The sequence below is a fragment of the Atractosteus spatula genome, chromosome 6, assembly GCF_055471065.1.
Source record: "Atractosteus spatula isolate fAtrSpa1 chromosome 6, fAtrSpa1.hap1, whole genome shotgun sequence".
NCBI lineage: Eukaryota > Metazoa > Chordata > Actinopteri > Semionotiformes > Lepisosteidae > Atractosteus > Atractosteus spatula.
The window spans coordinates 15,916,235-15,934,993 of NC_142711.1; the positions used below are offsets into that span (position 1 = coordinate 15,916,235).

General features: G+C 49.7%; 2 protein-coding genes across 2 annotated transcripts; one reads left to right on the top strand and one right to left on the bottom strand.

Annotated features, from left to right (window-relative positions):
- The first annotated feature begins 2,082 nt into the window (after window positions 1-2,082).
- LOC148832296 (G protein-coupled receptor 15-like) lies at window positions 2,083-3,848 on the top strand. Its single transcript, XM_088918115.1, has 3 exons — window positions 2,083-2,396; window positions 2,444-2,560; window positions 3,128-3,848. Exons 1-3 carry the CDS (start codon window positions 2,083-2,085, stop codon window positions 3,846-3,848), a joined length of 1,152 nt encoding a protein of 383 aa, XP_088774241.1.
- Window positions 3,849-9,372: 5,524 nt separating this feature from the next.
- LOC148832297 (lectin-like) lies at window positions 9,373-16,858 on the bottom strand. Its single transcript, XM_088919515.1, has 6 exons — window positions 16,766-16,858; window positions 16,160-16,231; window positions 15,048-15,181; window positions 13,695-13,835; window positions 11,803-11,914; window positions 9,373-11,264 (listed from the first exon to the last, which is right to left on the bottom strand). The coding sequence occupies exons 2-6, from the start codon at window positions 16,215-16,217 to the stop codon at window positions 11,164-11,166; spliced, it is 546 nt and encodes a 181-aa protein (XP_088775641.1). The 5' UTR covers window positions 16,218-16,231; window positions 16,766-16,858; the 3' UTR covers window positions 9,373-11,163.
- Window positions 16,859-18,759: the final 1,901 nt, after the last annotated feature.

Below are 18,759 nucleotides of genomic sequence, written 5' to 3' on the forward strand. Positions count from 1 at the left end.
GACTGGATAAAATGTGTCGGAGTTTGTACAGACGGTGCTAGAGCAATGACAAGCCGACATAACGGTGTAGTTGCACGAATTAGAGAGGTTGCTCCAGAAATTAATGGACACATTGCAACATCCACCGCGAGACCTTTGCCGTCAAGAAAATGCCTGACGATTTAAAATCTGTTAGACTCTGTTGTGAATTGTATCAAGGCTCGAAAAATTAATTCACATCTGCTTTGCTCGACTAAACAGTCTCACCCCTCTCACTGAAATGGTGCTTTTTTATTAGTTGTTGTTACTGTTTTTTTTTTCTGTAAAACACTTTGAGAAGCCACCTTTAAAGGCGCTATATCAAATAAAGTTTATTATTATAATATTTATTATATGTATGTGTGAGTGTGTGTGCACGCGCGCTCATGTTGGTCATTGAGAATTTCTGGGGTTCCTATGAGATGATGACTTGTAGGTGGTACTTGGATGCTTTGGTTGGATTAGGGGTGGTACTTGGTCCAAAAAGTTTGAGAACCACTGCTCTACTCCCTACTCTACTCGGCTTTCTTAAAGTGCCAGCTGGCTGGCGCCCAGAATAAACAGGACAGGGGCGTGTGTGTGTGTGTGGGGTAAACAGTTTATCTGCCCAGACCGCAGCGCCACACACACCTACCCGCAGGGAAACAGCTCGTTTGGAAACTCAGATCAGATCCGACGAGTCGCGCAGGAGGCGGGCGGTGCTTCGGTCAAGTCAGCTCGAAGTTCGATATTCAATTTGGAACGTCAACAGCGTTTTCACGAAACCTCCGAGAGTTATGAAAACACTTGCATTGCGCATAGCGTGAATTGCGAATGTTTTCACAGCCTTGACTTTGTCGTCGCTCGCATGAACGCCCGTTGAGCGGTATTTCTCGCGTTGTGAACTTGTGTTCCAGTTGGAGCGTAATTGCGCATCAATCCGTAAGCTAAGGTTTATAAAAAGACAGTTAGCTGACTTCTGAGTTAATGCAAAGGTTGTGAAAATGCTCACAGATCGCGGTCTTTGAAATGCATTTGATTTGCAGGCTTGATGTGCTTCCTTTGCAAAGATATTAACAACAGAATGTTCGCGCGTGGGCAAAACAAAATGACGTAAAAACTCCAAGCGAAGCCTGTGAAAACATTCGCAAATCACTCTATGCGCAATGCAAGTGTTTTCATAACTCTAGGAGGTTTCATGAAAATGCTATTGACGTTCCAAAATGAATAGGGAACTTTACCGCAGCATATTCTCGGAGAACACCGGTCTCTCCTGTAAAGACGTCTTTTTTTACGGTTTAGCAGTTACGAGTCCGGCTGATACAGTGCGTTTCGTATTCAAGCACACAAATATCAAACATCGCGTTCTTGAGCTCGGGGCATCTAAGTACATCTACAGCGGATTTACAGATTTGAAACGAGTCGTTCTCTCGATCTGTGTTGCTGAGTAGTGTTGTTTAGTTGTGTGGTCACGGCCACACCACACGCTTACACGCTTTCAAGATGTTTGTGTGTCAGCGCCTCGCGGCTCGGCTCCCTTCTGTTTTCCTCTCAGCCACTAAACAAACGTTTTTTGAATTGCTTTGTAGAAAAGCACCGAAACCAACACAAAACCAGCGCGACTTCCTCCACGAAAGCAGCTGCGAGTCCCAGGACAGTACAGCAACACCTAAGGTGTTCCCCTCTCCCACCACCCTTTGTGTAAAGTAGTACCTCCCGTTCTCGGTTGTAGATACAGATCTTCCCAGTAGGTTCCACCTGTGCCTTGTTTCCCCATTCAGGCTGCAGAAATCTGCCTGGGTGACTTTGTTAGGGCCTTAGACGATTTAGTGAATGCAACGCAGTATAACACAACTCAACACAACACAGTGCCACACAACCACGTCCATGGGAGCATAAGGAAGGTGACGGATTCATAACAGACGCCAACACAGACCCGACAGCAGCAGTGTCCAGGGGATGTGTGTGTAAATAACCAGGCGGCGTCACAAGTCTGGACCCAGGACCTGGCACAGGGAGCCCCAGTGGCCTGATCGTGCACTGGCACGTGGCCTGGCCAGAAGAGGAACCCACCAGCCCCCCATGATGGCCGCAACGGACGCAGTCACGCTGGGAGCGCAGATGTCAGGCCCTGCAGAAGCCACCACCCCCGGCCCCTGGCAGGAGGAGACGACCTACGACTACTACGCCAACGCCTCGGGCTGTGAGGTGCCCGTGCTGGCGGGCAGCGCCAGGGCGCGGGCAGGCCTGTACTGCGCCTTCTTCGTGGCGGGCATGGCAGGGAACCTCGCCCTGCTGGCCGCGCTCTGGGCCCGGTGGAGGCGGCGCGGCTGGGGGAGCCAGAGAGGCTGGCGCCCCAGCGAGACGCTGGCCGCCAACCTGGCTGCCGCTAAACAAACGTCAGGAACCTGCTGTTCCTGACCGCGCTGCCCTTCTGGATCGACAGCGAGCTGAGCGGCGGCGCCTGGCGGGCGGGCGAGCTGAGCTGCAAGGGGGCGCCCTTCCTGGTCGCCCTCAGCATGCACGTCGGGGTGCTGATGCTGACCTTCGTGAGTGTGGACAGGTGAGGGCTGGCGGGGCGCGGGAGTGATCGGAACGAGACAAGAATAATAAGAATAAAAGAAGCCATCAGCCTCGTTCGGCCGTTCGGCAGCTACATGATTCTAAAATTTCCTCCAGCCTTTTCTTAAAGGTGCCCAAAGTTCAGGTCTCAGCCACCTGACTGGGAAGCCTGTTCCACACACCCACTCCTCTTTGTATAAAGACAAACATAACTCCCCCTTGGCCCACCTCTGTATTTCAATTCAAATCAATTCAAGGTGCTTTATTGGCATGACCAATGAACACAATCAGTGTTGCCAAAGCAAGACAAATACAATTCACATAAAACAAAAATCTACAGACGTTTACAATAAAGACACAATCATAAGACATTAACATATAATGTGTTTACATAGACATTTACTCCCTCTCCTTGCCTGAGTCTTGTTCTCCTTAGCTCTCCCTCTCCCTGCCGCTGTGTTTTCCACATCTCTTCCCCTCCCTGTCAATCCCTCTGCCCTTTGGCTCTCCAGCACTGGAGGCTGATCTGCTCCTCCAGGTGACATCCCTGCCCCTCCTGTCTCCGCAGGTACCTGGCGGTGGTCAACCCCGGCCTCTACCGCCGACTCAGCAGGGCTCTGTTCACGGGGCTGGGCTGTCTGAGTGTGTGGCTCGTGTCCCCTCTGCTCGCCCTGCCCGTGCTGAGAGCCCGGGTCCTGCAGGGGGTGGAACTGGAGGACGGCACAGAAGCGATGTGGTGCCAAGAAGAGAAGGGCTCGTCCTCTCCAGGCCAGTCCCTGCTGCTCCTGCTCTTCAGCTTCTTCCTCCCTCTCCTCCTCGTCCTCCTCTGCTACTGCAGGATAACGCGCACCCTGTGTCTGCACGCCAGGCGCTCGTCCAGCCTGGACACCCACCTCCGTCGCTCCTTCAAGATCATCTTCCTGGTGGTGGGGGCCTTCGTCCTGTCCTGGGTCCCCTTCAACACCTTCCGGCTGGTGGGTGTGGTGCAGCAGCTGCTGGCCCGAGACTCCTCCCCGTCCTGCGTGGCCCACAAGGTGGCACAACTGGGCATGGAGATCACGGTGCCCCTGGCCTTTGCCAACAGCTGTGCCAACCCATTCATCTACGCCTTGGCGGACCGCTCCCTGCGGCGGGACAGCGCCCGCTGCCTCTGCCCCTGTCTCGTCGAAGCACTCGTGAGCTGGGGCGCCATCTCCTTCAGCAGCCAGCAGGGGGCGTCCTCGTCCGGCTGGAGGACCAGAGACAGAGCGGCGGGAGAGCCTGTGTGTTTGACCACGCTCCGGGACTGAGAGGCCGCTGGACAGGGAGGGCGACCTGTCAGACGGCCAGCTCTTTGTCCAGCTGCCCTCCGGCCACTACATCAGGGTCACTGTCCGTGTCCGTGTTTGCTTTTCGCTTGCTGTTACGAGCGTTCTGATCTGGGCTGTGTGGGAGAAGTGGCAGGAGAAGAGAGGTTTCCATTGAGTTGGATATATTGATATCATTCCCAGATCATTGTCCATCCCTCATCAGCAGAGGAGAACTCACCTGGCCAAGTCTCCTGGTCCCACATCACGGGAGCTGTAGCTGTGCGGAGACCCGAGAGATCAGCTGTACCGGTGAAGAATTAAAGGCAGCAGAAGAAGAAAAGGGTCAGTTCTCCTCACCGGACCACACTGTAGCGTTGCACGGCACCTTAGAAAGCAACAGCTGCTCCAGGAAAAATAAATTTGACTATTGTAGAAAAATCAGGACTGAAGCAATTTCTGCAGGTTCCGGTTGTGCTGCTAAAGATGGTTCCCAGTTTTGAGAAAGGTATTAGTATTTCAGGGCTTCTTTACCTCCATTCTGCCTTTGCTGCTGGCGGCCCCTGGATAGCTGTGCAGAGAGCAGTTCCTGCCGTTGTTCTTGAGATATTTTCTGTCTTCGGCTCACCAGCTTCCTGTCCCACAGGTGCTTGCTGTTTTGCATTTTGCTCATTGTTTGCAACAATATGTTTCAAAGTCTGGATCTCTGCGTAATTCACCCCTCTCGGTAGAATGACTAGGAATTCTTAAGGCCCATAAATTTGTTGTTTAACAAATATGTGTCCAGAATATTTGGCTGTATGCGCCGACATGATGTCTGGTCCATTGGGTAGCTGGTAGTGAATTGATTCCAGGGTCTCCTGCTGACCAGGTACTGCACAGCAGGAGCAGGACGGGCTGACAGACAGGGGGGCGTGACGGCGGTGATCCGGTGCTCGGGGGGCGTGGCAAGGGCAAACAAGTTCAGACAGTCCAAGGGGAAAATCCGGGGCTCAGTCCAAAGTCCAAAACCGAACGATCCATCCAAGACGAGACAAACACGGTTAAAATCCGGAATGGGATCTGGTACAGGGACAGGGAATAAAACCAGGGTAACGAGGCCAGGCGCTCAGAGCCCAAGACTCAGATGGTCTGGATGCCGTGATGAAGCCTTTTATGGCCAGCAGCCATATCACTCTGCAGCTCATAGCTGGCAGCCCACTGAAGTCAAGCAGGTGTGAGCCTGGTCAGTACCTGGATGGTACTAAGGTTGCTGCTGGAAGAGGTGTTAGTGGGGCCAGCAGGAGGCGCTCACCCTGTGGTCCATGTGGGTCCTAAACCCCCAGTATAGTGACGGGGACACTATACTGTAAACAGGCACCGTCCTTTGGATGAGACGTAAAACCGAGGTTCTGACTCTCTGTGGTCATTAAAAATCCCAGGGGGCCTCTCGAAAACAGTAGGGGAGTTACCCCGGTGTCTTGGACAAATTTCCTATTAGTCTTTACCAGTCATGGCCTCCTAATAATCCCCATCTCTGAACTGGCTTCATCACTCTGTCCTCCTCCCCACTGAGAGCTGGTGTGTGGTGAGAGTACTGGTGCACTGTGGCTGCTGTTGCATCATCTAGGTGGGGCTGCACACTGGTGGTGGTGGAGGGGATCCCCATTACCTGTAAAGCGCTTTGAGGGGAGTGTCCAGAAAAGCGCTATATAAGTGTGAGGAATTATTATTATTATGTTGTCGGGTCTCTCCTGGACCAGCTTCCTGACGTCCATTTTCCAATGCTGAGCCAGGAATAGCGAGAGCACCAGGCTTAAATAAGGAGACAGAACACGGGGCAGGTGCATGTAATCAACTAAAATCCGAAAGGGCCAGAGCACCCTTAAGAGGAGGGATTACGATCGTGACAAGAAGAATCCAAGATATCATCTTCATGGCTGGGTACCCTGTTCCACCCACCCACCACCCTTTATGCAAAGAACTTTTGATCTTCTGCCAAATCACTTTGTTTCTCAAATATCTTTGAAATCCAACAGTCATCTCAAAAACAGGCAGCTTCACGTTTATATGTCAGTTTAGATTTCTGCATTTCCTCTGTTTGGCTGAGCCCCACAGTACAAACTGCCTTGGACATGTCCTCAAGACTCTATTGTTTTGATGCTTTTAACCAAAGAGATGTAGATTTGTACAGTGGAGGACATTTTGATGAAGCAACACATGTAATCACCTGTAACTGACAATACTAGTGTCAAGGCTGAAGACGTCTTCATTATATATACATTCAGTCGCATTTGTCTGTGTGTTTCTGTATGCAAGCACCAATGCATTCTCTTCTGATTTTATGGAATTATAGTAATTAATTGAATTAACATATCACTTTTCATCCCATAGGAGTCCAAAGTGCTGGACTTATAAATAAAGACCCACTTCATCCCCCACCTGGGTGACACACAGCAGCCCCACTGCTCACAGATCAGGACAGCTGAGAGAGACTGAATTCAGGGGAAACATCAGGGGGGCCAGTAGGTGTAAGAAACTCCTTCACTGCAGGAAGGAAGAGCAAAGATGTCCCAGTTATTTCCATGTTTTAAGATCAAGGGTGACAAGGATTCTGTTGTGAAGTTGAGGAAATTGTACACTGACTAAAAGGGTAAAAGAGACTACTGACAATATACATACTGTACAGTATCATTTTCCCAGGGGTATTCCATAGGTCTTGAGCACCCCGTGATATAAATACAAGTGGAAGCCTTCCACCACAGCGTCTGTGTCAGGCCCTGCACCTCACTCACCCGCCAAAGCCGTACCGGACGACACCCTGCGGTGTTTGTGTCGCCGCCTTCGTGTGCGTGGCGAACTACCGCATCGTGCAAAAGGAGGGTCGGAGAGGGGGGGAGAGAAGACAGTAGAGAGGCGGGGGAGGAGCTCTTGCGGCACAGAGCTCGGGTTGAGGGTTTTTTTTTTTCCAGCTGTGACGCAGAGCAGCTAAAATCTCGGTAGCTGCGGGACGCCCTCAAGACAAACCGCTCGTGCTTTTAGTTTCATCCCCGGAGCACCGGCTCGAAGATGGTAAAGCGTGTTTTCTGGGCGTCTTCGTGTTCGCCGCTCCAGTCGGACGGCGGGCTCGGTGTCTGCGCCACTTCCTGTGTCTGCCAGCTCCGCGCGCCCAGGGCGGAAGCGCCGTCGGGCGGCAGGCAGGTGGGCTCACCGCCAGAGAGCGGGGCCTGGGGAGCGCTCGGCCTTCTATAAACCGGCCATTTTCACGTGCTATTTACAGCACCTTACAAACCTCTCTTTCTTCCAGCGCTCAGATAGGCTTGTATCGGAAGTGGCTAGCTGGGTAAAAGACGGCTTTGGGGTTTCCAGTATTCAGTTCGAAAAAAAGCTTTGCGGTACCCTCCGCGCCTAGGTGCACTTCCTCCTCACCACCGGGCGAGGGCGCTACAGTACCTTATTCATTCCCAGGGTGGTGATTTGAGCAGAATGCGGTGCACCACACAGCACTTGACAGAAAAAAAACATGTTAAAAACATTGCTGAAAAAAAGTATATATGTAGATCGAAACAACAAGCGGACCCTAGACGTGAATGAAAGTAACTGTAGTATTTAGGAAGGTATTAAAGGTGTTAACTCATGAATGTCGATTTTTTCCTTCTTTTAATATCGAGCCCTTCGACAGATGACGATATGGAGGTGTCCCATAAAACCTTTTCAGGGTCTGTTAGAAAATAAGTCCGCTCAACAAGGCTCCGAAAGCGAAGTACTTTGGCCGTGTAGCCGCGCTGGCAAACCCGGAATTCTTAGAAATTCTAACAAAACCAGACGACCTCCGCGTAACCCCTGTCCTCTCGGAGACGAGTTAAAAAACACCCCAGAAGAAACCCGTCTCAGTCAGAGCAGGAACAGCGACGACACCTCCGTCCCCGTGACAGTCCCACGCACGCCCCGACTGACTGTTTGACACCCGGTTTGACACCCAGCCGCTGTGCCCGCCTTGTCGAACACTCAGATCGAAAGCGCCCGAGTTTTACAGACATTTAAAACCAGAAGTCGCTTTTAATCAGCCTGACCTAGGGCAGGAGCAGGCGGTTCGGTATTTACCGTCTGTACGGAGCGAGCAGCCCACGCTCTTTATTCCAGTTCTCATCACGCACGACGCGGACACCTTCTGGACAAGAAGACCTAGACCCGGGACTGGACCGGACGGGACTGAGATCCGAGACGAGAGCGCTCGCTTGAATTATCACAGACTCGGGTGGCATTTCTCCCAGTCCAGTTCCAGCATACTGCCCGCTACAAGGGATCGCACAATTAACTTCCACGCGTCGTTACACGTCGTGATGATGAGCGAACATATGTCGTAACACGGTGTTTCTTTCTCGACAAATTGAGCACTTTGCAGCGGTTAGAGCCTGAACAGGGCTATTTTTTCTACGGTATATTACATCACACACAGGACGAACTAATTTTCAACCTTTAAAGGTATTTTTTTGTGAAAGACAGTTGTTTTTTCCCCGTTTTAGATAGGCGTACATTCATTTTGATTAGATGCTGTAAACGTAGAGCGTATTTATTATTGCTGCTAATTATATTGAACATTAAATGGTTTCAGTACGTGGTTACCTAGTTAATAATAGTCCCCCCCAAAAAAGCTTTGATACAATATGACCTACTGTCCTGTAAATAACGTCTTGCTAATAAAACAGGTCGGAACAGTACATGGTCCTATACAGCATGTATCTGAGGGTTTGACAGGATTTAGATCCATAGTCCAGTTCTACACCGAACAGCAGAAAAAAAAAACCCCGCAATATTTCGACCAAGGAGCCTTTAATTAACTTCCCCAATGTGTCTTGGTTAAAATAAGCACATCTGAAATGAAAAGACTCAGATGTACAATAGCAAACGAGACAGGACGCGCGCGCTGGAGGAGATCAAAGGATCCTCCACGCGCTCGGGCACCTCAGTCTCGCGACACACGGCCGCTGGGACTCGAGCGCCGCATCGTCACACAGGCATTATACCATCTCCAGTACAGGGATGACGTGTAACAGCAGAACACGAGACTTTTTCGTAAGAGTGCAAACCATAGGAATTGCTATTATATTATTAATGTGATGAACGGGCAAAGCCAGCCAGGGCACAATCTCCACTACAGCGGGTAGATCATCATCTCCTCCCACTGTTATAACCCCTGTTATAAGACTGCAGTCTTCAGCAGACACACAGGTGCCAGCAGTCGTCACCCCAACAATCAGTGCACCTCAATCAATCAGTGCACCGCAATCAATCAATCAATCCATCAATCAGTGCAACTCAATCAATCGATCAATTAGCTCAACTGGCTGGGTCCCTGTTGAGTGACGCCGGAGGCCCGGGTTCGAGTCCCCAGCGGTGGGGGGCCGACCTGAGGCGGCAGCGGCGAGGGCGCATACCCACGTGAACCAGACAGCGCTACAATATTTTTGGCAGCTGGTCTGTCAGTGAAAATATGAAGGTGGGTTGTGAATGTGGGTGGAAAGATTTCGGAAAGTCAATCAGATCACTTCAGAATGCTTTATTTGCAAGCGTTGCAAACGAATTACAGAATGTAGCCCTCCTCTCTGCCCTCTCCCCGACAGTGCTCACGAACCTGCCATCATACTGCCATCTCCTGGGGGGCAAAGTGAATTACAGCCGGGAGCTCCCTGACCCGATAGAGGGTCAGGCTAGAGAGGCAGTCCAGAATATTCACATGATCTGAACCCGTGGTTTGCCAGCCCTGGACCTGGTGTCTTCTGCCTGAGGCTGGCTTTTACATGTGCTTTCGGCTCTGAAAAGGCTGTTGCAGGTGGCATCACCATGGCACCTGAGACATGTGCGCTGCCTCCTGCTGGTGTGCATCACGCACTGATCACGCACGGAGGGCTCGTGTAAACACAACCAGGGCGGCAAGCCCAGGAGGGACTGTGGACATTCTTCGAGCTGGTGTTGCCGGTGCACGAGGATGTTTTTAAACCCAGGTGCCCAGGGCAGACCCAAGTGAAGCGAGCAGATCGCTTCAGACACGCATGAGGGAGCTCCAGCCATCAGCGGCTCAGCTGGAATGCAAACCAGCAGAGAGCTGGGTCCCTCTGGACCACAGCTGGGGACGCCCTGAGCTGAGCTCTCTTCTACCCTGCCTGCCACTCCCACCACTAATAATAGCCAACCCTGAGCCTTTCGGTTCTGCTTAAGCACTTCTCTAATCTTCTCTGTAGCAGTGGGGATTTTTTTTCAGTATCTGAACTACAAGTGGGAAATTTGCATGTACTGCACCATATCGCATCCCGAGCCCTCAGCTGCAGGATTTCTCCCCATTGGCTGCAGACTGGACACGATGATGATGATGATGATGATGATGATGATGAGCCCAGGTTCAGAGAGAGGACTTCATCCTCGGGTATGGAGGTTTACTGCAGTGCCTTTATGACCTCACTGCCACTGTTACCTCGACTGGACCATGCATTGACTCCAGTGTCTATTAGATGTTACCCTGATTCCACTGTGCTTTAGCACAGCCTGCTCTGCCTTCATCCATCGAGCTCTGCAGGAAACTCCCGACAGAGAACAGGCCTCGAGGAGGGCGGCTGCTCCGGATCTAAGCTTTGCAAAGCAGAACGTAAAAGAAAACCAAAAGCTGGGGTTGGGACGAGGCTGCATGAGGATAGTTTACAGCATCTCTGCCTCCCTGCTCCTCTGTTCGACAGCTCACTCTAACGCAGAGTCACCACTGAGCAGACCAGTGAGCAGCCCTACAGTGAACATAGTGTGCTTACACTGTAGTGCAAGAGAACCATTGAAGACATCCTAATTTTCATATGGATTGCATTGAATTATATTTGGGCACAAAAATGAAATAAGTGGAGGAAAGGGACACAGGCACACAGATGAGCCCAGTAATACTCAGAAGATCCTGTGTCACTGGCTAAACAGCCAATCAGCAATATTGATTGACACTATTCTCAAAAACCTGAAGGGAATCACATCACCTGTTTTTTCAGAATCTCAAATAAGCCTGTCAGTTGGTTAACAAGCTGTTTTAATTCCTAGATTCAGAGTAACTAAAGAGCTAAAGAACATCAGCTCTCTGGGTATGCCAGAACTGGCCAGAGCAGTTGGACTCCTGGACCTCAGGCGTCCTACCATCCTGGACCTCAGGCGTCTCACCCCCCTGGATCTCTGAGTGTCCTCCCCAGAGGAAGTAGAGAGATGCTGTCGTCAGAGTGGTTTATAAGGATGGAGAGGGAGCAGGGAAGAGGAGATGATATAACCTAGACCTGCAGGGGTACCCTGGCCTGCCCCAGCCCCCAGTGGACTACAGAGCACTGCTGGCATCTTCCGTCTCTGTCTGAGTGAGGGACAGCTGGCAGACAAAAGGCCTGGGCGAAGTACAATAAAGGTCATTCCACCTGTCCCCTGTAAGAAGACAGACAGAGATTGTCAATCAGCCCATTGGAGTCAATGAGGACAGAACACAACTAAGGTACCCATTATGCAAATTGAACTTTTGCACTTATAATATAAGAGAGTATTATTAGAGACAGGATCCTATGAGTGTATGGGAAATATTATTCTAAACAGAATTCTATCAGTGTAATTACTTTACAGTATATGAAAAAGTGGTACACAATTAGACATACTTACAGAAAGACAGAGAAACAGGCAGAAAGGCAGACACAGAAAGACAGACATATACATGCAGACACAATACAGAAAGACAGAGAAAGAGACAGTGACACAGGCAGGGAGGACAATGAGACGGATTTACAGAACGTCAGAGAGACAGACAGTGACAGAGGGAAACAGAATGACGAGACAGATTTACACAAAGGCAGTGACACAGGCAGACAGAATTAAAAGACCTACTTAGAGAGACAGAGAAGCTTTGGGAAAGACGGACACTGACTCTAGACGAGCAGAGACATGTACAGACGGAATACTGAGACACACTCACTGTTAGAGGTCATTTCAAGGCAGTGTTCATTTCCTCTACAATTGTTTGGCTCTCCTGGAGCCCAGGCGGTGTAATTCCATCTGCTCCCATCCAACCACATAAACCTCAGGGACTGAGGGAAAAGGACATGAGTCTCTGTGTCAGAGGCACTAACTCTCTTTGAAAGCATGCATCCATGCTTCCCAGGTTTCACCTACATTAATCATAACTCCACAATCTTGGACTGTTTTCATACTGTCTCAGATTTACCAGCCCCTCCTGTAGCTCTACAGAACCATCAGTGCCCTTCTTGTGGTTTTACCACATTCTCTGTGACCTTAGATCTGCTACAGTGTCACAGTGATCCACTGTATCTTCACCACACTGTCACAGTAATCACTATAGATATACTACAGTTTCACAGTGATCTACTGTATCTTCACCACACTGTCACAGTAATCACTATAGATATACTACAGTTTCACAGTGATCTACTGTATCTTTACCACACTGTCACAGTACTTACTATAGATTGACTACTACAGTGTCAAAGTGATCTACTGTTTCTTTACCATGCTGTCACAGTAATCTACTATAGATCTACAACTACAGTGTCACAGTGATCTACTGTTTCTTTACCATACTGTCACAGTAATCTACTATAGATCTACAACTACAGTGTCACAGTGATCTACTGTGTCTTTACCACACGGTCACGGTAATTACTACAGACATACTACTACAGTGTTACAGTGACCTACTGGAGTTTTACCACTCATAATAATCTGCTGTCACATTAGATTTAATATAGTCTTACAGTGATCTGTATTTTTTCCACAGTAATGTGCTGTAGATTTACCACAGTACCACAGGGCTGCTTTGACATGTTTTCTGCTGAATGGCAGTGGTGATACTTTGTTCCTGAATTTGTGCCATAGTCATGTGATTAGACTATAACAGGAAAGTCCACTCAGTCTGTACAGTTGTGTTGTGTTTCGTGTTGTACTACATTGTTGGAGGAAGGGTCACAGGCAACAGGATTACATAAATTCCACTCAGAAGTGTTTATAAAGGAATTTCCACTCCTCTGGAGATTATATAAATATCCTTATCAGGCATCGTCTTTGTCTTAGTCTTAGTATGCGATGTTGCCACAATTATCCAGGTCAAGCTGCACTGTATGCAAACTTTTCTTCAAGTGTGAGCAGAACTAAATCAGTATTTATCTAGTAACCGAATAGGTGATGACACTGCTTGTGATTTTAAAGCTGACAGATGAGCTGTCAAGAAATAAATAAAATGTAAAAAGAAGCGCAAAAGATTTACAAAGAAAATAAACTTTCCCAGAAAATAAACACATGATCACTTTCTCTTCTTGGGCACTGACTACACCGAGGGTCTGTACTAAAACTGTCACATTGTGGCCTTAATGGATATCAGTTCACAGTAGAACTGTTATTCGTAGTTTTGTATCGAAGTCTGCAATGCTACTCTGTTCTCATCTGTGGATTAGCGCTTTGCATTCAATGTGCATTCATTTTCAGTTACCTTATTGCTTCTAAGTCCCTTTTTTTGTGTCTGGCGGGGTGTCTGTACAGCGTTTGTTCATCCAGTTTTCATTTCTTTCTTTAAGTGTTCGCAAAACCACAGGAAGTCTGCAATTCCTCTTTTCCTCTAACCACCTCCTGTTACTTTCTACCCTCATTTCTCTCTCCCAGTGTCCCCTTGCCGCCACCTAGTTGCCAAAACCCGCGTCGACACGCTCAGAAGCAGCGGCACAGTTACAGCGCACTGTGAAGACCTGCCCCTGTGGAGCTCTCCAATTCAACACGTGCTGGCTGCGGTCTTGTATTCCAAAGACTGTGTTGCGAACTGAAATTGCAACCTGACATATCCACGGCGGTTTTCCTCACCCCTGGGAAACGAAAACCTCCTAACCAGATGCCGGGAGAATTGCACTTCTTCTTCAGGGTCAGGTGGTAGATCAACACGTTCTCGGTTGGGGAGTGGATGGAGGCCAGGTGGCTTTTAGGGGAGAGGTTCCTGCAGTACATCTGGGGGAACAGCGGACGGGACAGAGGTCAGGCTGGCTCCCCTGAAAGGCCACAGACGACCAGCAGAGCTCCCACACCAAAGAGAGGAGTGACACAGCTCTCCCTGACAGCACCAACTGCTCGCAGCAGAGCTCCTACACCAGAGAGAGGAGTGACACAGCTCTCCCTGACAGAGCTTCCACACCAGAGAGAGGAGTGACACAGCTCTCCCTGACAGCACTCCCACACCAGAGAGAGGAGTGACACAGCTCACCCTGACAGCGCTCCCACACCAGAGAGAGGAGTGACACAGCTCTCCCTGACAGCGCTCCCACACCAGAGAGAGGAGTGACACAGCTCTCCCTGACAGCGCTCCCACACCAGAGAGAGGAGTGACACAGCTCTCCCTGACAGCGCTCCCACACCAGAGAGAGGAGTGACACAGCTCTCCCTGACGGCACTCCCACACCAGAGAGAGGAGTGACACAGCTCTCCCTGACGGCACTCCCACACCAGAGAGAGGAGTGACACAGCTCTCCCTGACGGCGCTCCCACACCAGAGAGAGGAGTGACACAGCTCTCCCTGACGGCGCTCCCACACCAGAGAGAGGAGTGACACAGCTCTCCCTGACGGCGCTCCCACACCAGAGAGAGGAGTGACACAGCTCTCCCTGACGGCGCTCCCACACCAGAGAGAGGAGTGACACAGCTCTCCCTGACGGCGCTCCCACACCAGAGAGAGGAGTGACACAGCTCTCCCTGACGGCGCTCCCACACCAGAGAGAGGAGTGACACAGCTCTCCCTGACGGCGCTCCCACACCAGAGAGAGGAGTGACACAGCTCTCCCTGACGGCGCTCCCACACCAGAGAGAGGAGTGACACAGCTCTCCCTCAGAGCACTCCCACACCAGAGAGAGGAGTGACACACTCTCCCTGACAGCACCGACTGCTCACAGCAGAGCTCCTACACCAGAGAGAGGAGTGACACAGCTCTCCCTGACGGCGCTCCCACACCAGAGAGAGGAGTGACACAGCTCTCCCTGACAGCGCTCCCACACCAGAGAGAGGAGTGACACACTCTCCCTGACAGCACTGAGCAGTGAGCCCTGAAAATGCATGACCTAATCTGCATTTCTTGGAGAAATATTTGGCAGTTGATTAGAAACATTTGAAAGTTGACGATATTTAAAGATGGTATTAAATTGTATTGACCTATAGATTTGTTACAGTACCTCTGCATCCAGAAATGTTTTGATTTGCCCAAAGAACTTAAAACATTTCTTGCCGACTCTGAACCAGTCATTGAATCCAGCCTTATTGCATCGTGCAGGACACAGACCACCTCTACAGCCATGGAGTCCTGGAACTTCACGTAGAGACAGAGCCAATCAATCAATCAATCAATCAATCAATCAATCAATCAATCAAATGGTCTTAAAATGTGTTATTGTCAAGAAAAGAACAGCTCTAAGACCAGCCCTCTGCAGACCTGCAGAGTCTTCACATGTAATCTGTCAGAGTCGCGTGGGGAGAGACAGGCGCTGAGGTGTCAGGGGGACAGAGCTGCAGTCTTCACATGTAATCTGTCAGAGTCGCGTGGGGAGAGACAGGTGCTGAGGTGTCAGAGGACAGAGCTGCAGTCTTCACATGTAACCTGTCAGAGTCTCGTGGGGAGAGACAGGCGCTGAGGTGTCAGGGGGACAGAGCTGCAGTCTTCACATGTAACCTGTCAGAGTCGCGTGGGGAGAGACAGGCGCTGAGGTGTCAGAGGACAGAGCTGCAGTCTTCACATGTAACCTGTCAGAGTCTCGTGGGGAGAGACAGGCGCTGAGGTGTCAGGGGGACAGAGCTGCAGTCTTCACATGTAATCTGTCAGAGTCGCGTGGGGAGAGACAGGCGCTGAGGTGTCAGGGGGACAGAGCTGCAGTCTTCACATGTAATCTGTCAGAGTCTCGTGGGGAGAGACAGGCGCTGAGGTGTCAGGGGGACAGAGCTGCAGTCTTCACATGTAATCTGTCAGAGTCGCGTGGGGAGAGACAGGCGCTGAGGTGTCAGGGGGACAGAGCTGCAGTCTTCACATGTAACCTGTCAGAGTCGCGTGGGGAGAGACAGGCGCTGAGGTGTCAGGGGGACAGAGCTGCAGTCTTCACATGTAACCTGTCAGAGTCACGTGGGGAGAGACAGGCGCTGAGGTGTCAGAGGACAGAGCTGCAGTCTTCACATGTAACCTGTCAGAGTCACGTGGGGAGAGACAGGCGCTGAGGTGTCATGGCGAATCAGAGAGTGGTGGAAACCAAGCAGAACGAACCGTGCCCGCCTGGACAGGCTAAACGAAGAGGCTTACCTGCAGCAGACAGCACTGCTATTGCGCCCAGAACACACAGCAGAAGCACAGCCTTCATCTCCAGAGTTGATACTGCAGGAGGAGAGAGAATTAACCCTCAAAATGCCAGTCAGAATGCCCAGGAGATGAGCCTCATGGGACACAGAGACACAAGCCATCTTCCATTTATTTAGTGTATACAGACTTTAACGTTCAGGGTTTTTCTTTTTGAAATAAATGTTGGGCATAACATTTAGTACAAGTAAAGGTTTACTGCAAACTGAAAAGAGAAGAAAGGAAACAATGTTACAGCTGTGCAGCCTTCTTTGGGTACGATGCCTTTTTTTTCAACATGGAATAAACCTTTACTTGTTCCTTTGCAGCCTGACGCAGCTCCCTGCTTGAATAACATTTAGCACCGTGCGTCAACAGACAGTTTCTTGATACCACATCTTAGATAACTAGAGCACATGGCAATTTATTGCACAGTTTTCTCCACCACATGGGCTTAGAGGCTGAGATGCAAGAATTATTTGTCAGACGAGGAGAGTGCTGTGTCCAGCTCTCACGCTGATTTCTGTTAGTACCTACCGGAGGAGTCTGCAAGCGAAGCTGTTTCATACGTACCCAGTGCAGTGACGGGCGTCCTCCTGTCCGAGCCGTTCGATCCCTCTGTCGCCAGGACCTCTGAGCTCGGCTCGGATGGGACAGCATTTATACAGTAGCTCCTGGGTTTGGTGTTTTCCACCTGCCTTATAAGGCGATGTCCTGGAACGTGCTGCCCTCTGGGTTCCCAGAGTCCTTTGTGCCTCTGGGCACGTCGGGTTTCCACCACGCGGCTTGTCACATCCACTCTTGTGAGTGAGTGGCTTTGACACCTCTCACTGTCCGTGTGCTGTTCACATGCGCACGCTAAGAACAGACTCACTCCTGTTTGTGGGAGCTGTGCGTCCACAGCTAGCAGTAAGAGGGGTCCGTTTTGAGTGTTCTGCCCCACGGCGCGCAACATTCAGAAAAAGACAAGGTTTTCTCTGAAAACTTCAGAAAAAGAAGAAGGAGGAGTTGCGAGAATTTGTTGTGGAGCGATCCTGCTGCTCTGTGCCCCTGCCTGCACATAGATTAGTCCCAAGAGTGAGGAAATGCAGACTGAAAACCAAGCTTTTCATAGACAGATTAAAACAAAACAAAGAGGAACTAGTTTAAGACAAGGAATGTGATGCAAAAGTACATGATAAAGGCCAAGAATTTAAGGACATAAAAAGTTTAGTATTATTTTCTTCTCGTGTCTGTACATTGAGAGTCTGAGGGCTTTACTAACAGTTATAGGGTTCAGCAATACACTATCATACCACAGGCAGCAAGAATAATACTGATGAACACTGAAGTATAAATACACACACTTAAGGAAAGTGGTCCAGAACTCTTTTCAATCTGTTTTTTTCTATGTTGACAACACTAAGTTTTAGGTTTGTGTTTGTGTTAAGAAGTCCTGTGTGCTAGAAGGAAGAAGCTCACAGGGCGGAGACTGTTACAGTTCACACTTGGTGCTTAAAGTGTCTGTTTAGACAGAGATTATAGAGATAGACTGAGCCTGAAATTCACAGACTTTGCATTTCAACATACTTTATTTCCGATAGCACCAATAAGCCAAGAACAGCCAGCAATGAAGTTGACAGCATGACAATTACAACAGACAAGCGCTGTAAAATGCTTTTGCAAAAAGCAACCTGTCCATTTTCTAACTGCTGCTTCCAATTCAGGGTCACTGTGGAGCCACAGCCTATCCTGGCAAGCAACAGGCGCAAGGCGGGGTACACCCTGGACAGGACGCCAGTCCATTGTGGGGCACCCAGAAACACACACACCCCAGGGCATATTTTCCCAGAAGCCAATTAACCTGCCTGAATCTCTTTAGACTGTGGGAGGAAACCGGAGCACCCAGAGGATACCCACATGAACACAGGGAGAACATCCCCATTACCTGTAAAGCGCTTTGAGTGCAGTGTCCAGAAAAGCGCTATATAAGTGTAAGCAATTATTATTATTATACAAACTCCACACAGAGCGCACCCCAGCCCCAGTTGAACCCAGAGCCCCTAGCTCATTGTATGTTGCGTAGTGTAGTTTGTGTCACTGTCATCATTAATAAACATCTGTTTAACCAAGTGCGCCTGGATTATTACTCTTTTCACCAAAGCTGTTTCAGAGAAAGAATTCATGTGCCTCTAATTACACCAACCACTCGGGTATAATCTGGAGAAATCACTTACAAGCTGGGAGTTATGAATAAATATTTTATTTGTGGACTAAACCGCCTGGTCAATCTCTGATTTTCACCATTTTCAGAACCCCCCTTTGTAACAGTTGCTGTCAGTGCAGGATTCTCTGGTTTAAGTAGTTTTGTGCGAGAGTAAAGAGTAATAATTTACAGAAGTAGATTTCACATTTGTGCAGCGTTTTCCTCGAATTGTACAATGGCATTGGCACGGAACGTTATCACTATAATTATGCACTGCCATGTCTCCCATGCACGTTTTCAACTGCATTCAACAGCGCTCATCTGAACTCATGTGGGAGCTCACAATGCAGTGCCAACACGGGACAATGGGCATTGATTTGGG

What these genes read in the sequence shown, in the direction of transcription:
- LOC148832296 (XM_088918115.1), top strand. Translation starts at nt 2,083, where the DNA reads ATGGCCGCAACGGACGCAGTCACGCTGGGAGCGCAGATGTCAGGCCCT. An exon ending in CTGGCTGCCGCTAAACAAAC is followed by an intron (nt 2,397 to 2,443) that starts GTCAGGAACCTG and finishes CTGGATCGACAG; the next exon opens with CGAGCTGAGCGGCGGCGCCT. An exon ending in ACCTTCGTGAGTGTGGACAG is followed by an intron (nt 2,561 to 3,127) that starts GTGAGGGCTGGC and finishes CTGTCTCCGCAG; the next exon opens with GTACCTGGCGGTGGTCAACC.
- LOC148832297 (XM_088919515.1), bottom strand. Translation starts at nt 16,217, where the DNA reads ATGAAGGCTGTGCTTCTGCTGTGTGTTCTGGGCGCAATAGCAGTGCTG. An exon ending in GAGGTTTTCGTTTCCCAGGG is followed by an intron (nt 11,915 to 13,694) that starts GTGAGGAAAACC and finishes CTTTTCCCTCAG; the next exon opens with TCCCTGAGGTTTATGTGGTT. An exon ending in CCTTGAAATGACCTCTAACA is followed by an intron (nt 11,265 to 11,802) that starts GTGAGTGTGTCT and finishes GTCTTCTTACAG; the next exon opens with GGGACAGGTGGAATGACCTT.